The sequence below is a fragment of the Pundamilia nyererei genome, unplaced genomic scaffold, assembly GCF_000239375.1.
Source record: "Pundamilia nyererei isolate P.nyererei 1_Seehausen unplaced genomic scaffold, PunNye1.0 scaffold00163, whole genome shotgun sequence".
Taxonomy (NCBI): domain Eukaryota; kingdom Metazoa; phylum Chordata; class Actinopteri; order Cichliformes; family Cichlidae; genus Pundamilia; species Pundamilia nyererei.
Genome location: NW_005187564.1, coordinates 824056 through 831094, shown reverse-complemented (window position 1 = coordinate 831094; position 7039 = coordinate 824056). Strand labels below are relative to the sequence as shown.

Below are 7039 nucleotides of genomic sequence, written 5' to 3'. Positions count from 1 at the left end.
AGGATCAGTTATTTGCATGCAGTAATGCTCTGAGATCACTCACCCTGAGGATGAGACGGATGACGGCCATCCCGGACGTGGCCATGACTTTGGCACTGTTGGGCACGAGATTCAGCAGGGTTGGCATGACGCTCTCGGCCGCGTGGTCAAACTTGTTACCGAGAATCGATGACAAATATCTGGCAGAAAGAAAGAAATGGTTACAATGCAAAAAGCTTTCAAAGACAAACTGACAGGTTGGCAGAAATACAGAGAAGTGAGTGAGGGATGATGGGAAACGTCTGCTGTGTTGGCATTAAGAGGGATGATAGGATACATGTAGGTCTCATCTATTCATCAGCCTCCTGCTCTTTCAGTGCCTCTCTGCTCTGTTCCACCTCATCAGGGCCGGATTAAACTCGGGATGACGGATGTTTGTAAGTCCAGAGTGATGCTGCAAGACTGGTTTTCATTAGCTTAAGCTTTTCACTGTATAACCTCATCAGTTACGGATCCATGTTAATGTCAGCGCTGCTAATCAAAGCCATTAGAAGCACGTTGATCAATGAGTAAAAACTGAATGACTCTCATTACGGAGCCCTAATCCAGAGAGAAACCCATGAAAATGACATGAAATGCAATCACTTGTGATTTAATGAATCATCCTGACATGTACTCTGCTCATCTGGTCACACCCTGATGACAAAATATTCAGTAAAGATGAACTAAAAGTGAGCCTTTATAGGCAAAGGTTTCAATTAGACACTTAAACCTCTTGTTTTGTCATACTGACAGTTTCACAGCTGGAAAAAAAAACTATCGGAAGATTAGACTATGCACTTCACTATCAGGTATACTGACAGGGCGGTCATAAACATAATCAGACCAATTGAGCCCAGCCAGGCAGAGAAATCTAAGCAGTGTCTCATGCAGAAAGATTCTGATCTTAAGGTTTTTTGTAAAAACCCCTCTGCAAACATTAATAAAAGCTGTCACCACTGAGGCGATCGTGACTCAAGAGTTGGCAGTTCGTCTTGTAATCGGAAGCTTGCCGGTTCGAGCCCCAGCTCGGACAGTCTCGGTCGTTGTGTCCTTGGGCAAGACACTTCACCCGTTGCCTACTGGTGGTCATTACCGGTGGCGCCAGTGTCCGGCAGCCTCGCCTCTGTCAGTGCGCCCCAGGGCAGCTGTGGCTACAATGTAGCTTGTCATCACCAGTGTGTGAATGTGTGTGTGAATGGGTGGATGACTGAATGTAGTGTAAAGCACTTTGGGGTCCATAGGGACTAAGTAAAGCGCTATACAAATACAGGCCATTTACCATTTATCATTTACCACAAGGTGGCAGCGTTATACCAGAAAGTCAAATCATGTTTACAAACTCAAAGTGTTTTCCAATCGAGGCAAACAGATCAAAACACCAGTTTTACAACAATAAAACAAGACTCGAATAAATACAAAAGCATAAATAACAATAAACACTGTAACAATTAATAAGCATTAATTGTTTATAAAGTTTTTGAAAAACCCTTTCAGATGCTCGTTCAGATGCAGTTGCCAATGCAGATGGAGTCGCATGTTTAATGGGAGACGTTTGTGTTGCTGGATGCACTTCCTGACACAACCTTGTTTGTTTGGGCCTGGGGCTGACACTCAGAGCACATATGATTCCTGAAGCTGGGACTGGGTCTCCTCCCGCTCTTAAACCAGGGATGTTCACGCAGAAAAGCATTGTTAATTACCCTCAGGCTTTCATTTTATTTAACTAATTATTTTATTATTAAAATAAATTAATTGTTACACATTTAGATTATAAAAAGATCATTTAAAAAATCTGCTATGACAGGAAAACCAGTCAACTCAAAGAAGAGAAAGAAAAAAAGCTAATTCAGTTTTTCTGTCATTTACTTAGAGTTCTTTTTCTTGCCATCCAGGGTTTAAGGTCAACTATGTTTAATTTTTTAAGGTACATATTATTAATAGTGTTTTTAAAAAGTCTTCAATTAACTACAGCTTTAACAGAATTTGAAGAAATAACAGCTGCAGTGAGTCAACCAGGGAAATAATAAGAAGAATTCAAAAAGGAGGTCTCTGAAAGAAATGCGAAAAGAAAAAGAAAAACAGCAGCTCACTCACTGGTATAATTCTGCTTCCTGGTGGTGAACGTTTCAGAAAACAATTTGCAGGTGACTGATTACAGCAGGTACTTGTACCTAATGGCCAGTTGACAATTTACATAGGTGCCAGCTTGCCAAAGGGTGTGAGTCAGCCCACTGGATGGGTTTACACAGCATGAAATAAATCTTCATGTGCATATTATAACAACAGCAGACTCGATGTATGTGGAAAAACTGAGATGTTGTTGAAATCTCACTTATTTGTCTGAATACATGTCATTTCATCTGTTCATCATCTGTTTTTTTAAATGTTAAATTATTCTATAAAATTGTTCCCAGACATATGTTGATGTTGCAGGTGGTTAAGGGTGTTGCAAGGCTTCTAAAATCTCAGTCAGTAAAGTCTTTTTGTCTTACCCCAGCGTGATGCAGGCCTCTCGGACCACCTGGGAGCGCAGGTCTTTAGCTGACAGCTTGAAGGAAGCCTCAAGAAGTCGAAGCTGCTGAGGGAAACCTTCATAATCAGTGGCCCCTGCCAACATGAGGGAACGGACCTTCTTCAGCTACAGAGGAATGAGAAAAGAGAAAAAAAATGTCATGATCAAATATATATTACTTATCATCTTTATATGTAAGTGTGTGTGTGTTTTAAAGAGGACACATGTGCTTCCAGAATCTCACCGCAACCACTCGGTGCTCCCAGTCATGTTTGTCATCAGACAGCACTTCTCTGATCTTGGTCAGCTGGTCCTCGAGCTCTCTGTTAGAGTAGATCTGTGCACAACGGGACAGGAAGGGAAGCCACAATATTAGCAGGACTTATTTCAATATGGTGCACCAAAGTGACTGACCCCAAATCACTAGACTGTGCAGTTCCTCTAATGTCCACTAGAGGCTCAGGCAGTGAATCAGTCCCCACGTTATTAAAATATCCAACTTTACAGCAGAAATAAACATGTTTACAGACTGATGCAAAGACTGTTTTGGTGCAATGTTTTAATCAAGGCTTAAAGTTTGCATTGTCGGGGGCGTGGCTGTAGCTGCTAACTGCCTGTGAGGCTTTACCTCAGCTAATTGAAGTCCCTGAACTGGAGCTCTGCAAGGTGTTTGTGCTGTTGGAGCCTTTTGGAACATTTTTAAAGCAATAATCTGATTACTCTAGATAACCAGATAACCAATTAGCTAGCATTAACTGCCTTCCTACCCCACCCTTTTGTCTCAGTGCAGCCAAGAGCAATAAAGCTAGAATTATATCAGTTTTTTAAATGCTGTCTGTTTTGATTAAACATCCAGGTGGTGTGAGATGAAACATCGTGGATTCATTAAAGTCAATCTGACATGACATCCAGAAATCATGAAGCCAAGAATCCCAACCACATGATGATAGCAACCTGTGCTATCATCATGAGATGGACCAAGTATTTTGGACCATCACACAGGTGTGGACCAATTACCTCTAACACTCCTAAAGCCACACCCTCTGGGAAGGCTAACTACCATCATACTAAGCAAGGTTTCATATGGAGAATGTGGCCAGCTCACCTGGACCGAGGGCACGTCTTCAAAGGCTTTAATGAAATCCTCTTCATCAACAGCACCAGCAGCAGCTTCTTTACCTTTGAAAAATATACATAAGGCATTTTAAATGGTATTCAACAGCATCTTTTAAACTACGAATTTGACCAAAGAACAGAAGCCTTGGTTCAGTCATTAACAACCTGCTCTCAATGCAAGCACATCTATGACAAACGAAAAACTGCCGTCAAACAAAGATTTCTTTCTAAAACATAACGAATCGCCAGCCAACAGAGCTCGGCTGCCTGAGGGTAAACTGTTATGACCCAGGGTTAAATTAAAATGTGAATAACTGTTCATTAAATCAGAACAAATAGTGACTTTCAGCGGCAGATTATTTATTCCCAGCACTGAGCTGAGCTTGAACCTCTCCCTCACCCGTGGGCTTTGGCGTGGTGGCTGAGCTGGGTCTTCTGACAGAGCTCACTACAGTCCTCCTGCCACTGGGTGGTGCTTTGGAGGAGGAGGAGGAGGACCGGCCTCCGTCCACAGAGTCCTCATCCTCAAAGTTCTTATCTGCAAAAAAGAAGAAGAAGAAATGAGAAAGGGTGTAGGTGACTAAGGCTTTCGATACAGGCTGGCTGACTGTGAGAATTATTTCCCGTAAGGATCAATAAAGCACCGTTCAGTCATCGTTCAGAGGCTGAAATCATTCTCTTAAGTGTTAAACAGCCCTGAGTCATTGCTGCGTTGGATAACCTCTCAGGGGGGAGAGTGCAACACGGGCAATCTGTCAGGTGGTGTATGTATCTGTGCACGCTTTAATCATTCCATCCATCTGACTCTAATCTGGTTTGGCAGCAGTGCATACATGGCCTCCGGCGTCACCTGCCCAACGTGACCACTCACACGAGGGATTAGCCGGTGGTGATATCCGCCAGCTGAGGCACGGAGATAAAGGCGGTGTTTGCAGCCATGATCATGACCGCTGTCTGAGGACATTTAGAGACATTAACTTGCTGTTTAGGAATCAGGTTTGTGCCTTTTCTTTTATTTGTGGAGCCACGTATAATAAACTGATACATAAAATAGAAGCTTCATCCACACAAGCTGCTCCCTGCATGAAAATCATCATCATGACCAAGAAATACAAAACATGACAGGGACAAAAAGGCAACAGGTTGGCAGACATGAGACGCACAGAGCCAGAGAGAGCAGAGCAATAACAGACAGACAGGAAGCTGTGCAGGGCGAGACGAGCGCGGCGAGGATGAAAATGAGGACAGATAAATGCATCGTTCTTACGAGGGCAGATTTTCTTGCACATCAGCTTCCTCAGCATGTCTCGGCAGCAGCCTCTAACACACACTCTCGCTTTCTTCAGGCATCTCTGTCGAATGGATTGTGTGTGGCTCCGGCACACTCCCAGACAAACCAGCCCTCTCCCTGAGGTGTGTGTGTGTGTGTATGTGTCACAGTAACATCACTGCTGATGCTGTTGGACTAAAGGCTCTAAAAACAGGGAGGGGTCTGAGGTTATGAAGCATTTTGTATTTACTGAGCACAGTTCCTGTACGATGACCACACTGTCGTGTTTAAATGCAGTTTCTCAAAAAGAAGTCAATAATGATGAAGCTTTATCTGCTGCTTATCGAAATGCAGGTCTCGGGGGAATCAGAGATGCTCAGACCTTCTTTATCCAGCCTCGTCCACCAGCTCGTCTGAAGTGTTCATAAGCCAGCCGATAGATATTTCTTTCCCTGGGAGGTTGGAGGCATCCTGGCCAGTAGCCCAAAGCACCTCGCTTTTTGATGTGGAGGACAAACCCCTCCTGTATGCCCACGTTCTTCACCCTCTCTAAGAGACACTCTCCAGAGGAAGCTCCTTTCTACTGCTTGTATCGGTGATCTCATCCTTTGTCACTGCCCACACCTCGTGTCCATAGGTGAGGGTCGGAATGTAGATCACCAGTAAATCAATAGCTTCTCTGTGGCCCTCTGCTCTCTCTTCACCACAATAGACCAGCACAGCATCCTCATCACTGCAGATCGTCTCTCAATTTCTTACTCGACTCTCAACCCACTCATGATCAAGACCCCTGAGAAACACAGCCTTTGCTCTGTGACTTAGCTCAGCCAATTCTCATCCCAGCCGCTTTATACTTGACTGAAAAACAAAACAAAAAAACAACACAATGTGAGCTGGAAGTCGAACTGACACGTCACCCAGAACACAGATGATGAACACAACGTCTCAAAGAGCCAAGATGTGATCCTGGGTCCATGGAAGTGTGCACTTTAGAGTAAAATAACCAGTACAATCCACACACGAGGTGCAACCAAAGAAGCTCGGTGGGTGCTGAGAAAAGACGTGCAGATGCTATTCGCTCTCTATTCTCTATCGATCGATCTCTATGTGGCTAAACCTCTCAAACAATGAAAAGCCATTAGCTTACTGTAAACCCTTACTTTGCTGCCTGTAAAAAAAAAAAAAGACGCACCCCCACGTGCACCTGATATTGGGATTCTCCGTCCCACAAATGCTGCAGGTTGAGTTCCGTTTTGTATTATTGAGGCCCAGAAACACGTGGGGCTGCAGACCCACAGGGCAGATTCAAAGTGTGATGCTGTGGCTCAAAGCTCTGAGCTTTGCAACGACCTACACGTGACAATTATACACTTACTCTGATAACTTATGCCCCACTTGCTCCAAATAACATCAACACACCCAAGAGAGGCCAATACAGCCATATCAGACACAACATAACATAACGTATTAAATCTGCAGTAAAGTGTCTGCTGTAGACATTCATGAATTTAAACTTTGTGATTAAATTCATTATTTTCTTTCCAAAATGTTGGACACTACAAAGACACCTGTGTACACACCTTTTAGGCCAATTTAATATCAAAAGGGTTGTTAGTAAATATGGCCCCATATGGACTTTCTTTCCTTGAGACCATGAGACAAAAGCCCCCTAATCAGTTGCCTGAACCACCCTAACTGACTCCTTTCATCTGTTTGGATTTATTTTTGTTTCTAGAACAGCTCTTTTAGGTATGATCCTTGCAATCCATCACACCACTGTTAGAAAGTTTGATTAAGTGGCCAAGCTGCTCATCAGCGCATCTATTTTTTTTTTCCAGGTTAAAGGAAGTAATCAGTTATCAGACGTAATCCGTAGGCCAGCAAAACCAACAGCCAATCACCTAAACACTCGCCCCCTCGCCTCTTCGTAAAGGCTAACAGCTCGCACACCTAAGCAGAAAGCACAGCGCCCGACCACACAGATGAGAGCATTGATCACAGCTGTCAGAGCAGCTGCTGCCAGCAACGCTGACACAACGGCTGGATTGTGTGTGTGATTTATCCAGGGAGCAATTAAAGCGGCATGCAACATGAGATGAGCAGTTCTCTCTCTCTCTCTC

At 43.8% G+C, this 7039-nt stretch overlaps 1 protein-coding gene across 1 annotated transcript in view; it reads right to left on the bottom strand.

Annotated features, from left to right (window-relative positions):
• The window catches only part of clasp1a (cytoplasmic linker associated protein 1a), a 91891-nt gene that overhangs the window by 41392 nt on the left and 43460 nt on the right, over positions 1-7039 (bottom strand). The window contains 5 exon segments of the mRNA XM_013914001.1: positions 21-179; positions 2514-2659; positions 2778-2870; positions 3639-3712; positions 4050-4187. Of these exon segments, the coding sequence (XP_013769455.1) occupies positions 21-179; positions 2514-2659; positions 2778-2870; positions 3639-3712; positions 4050-4187 (610 nt within the window).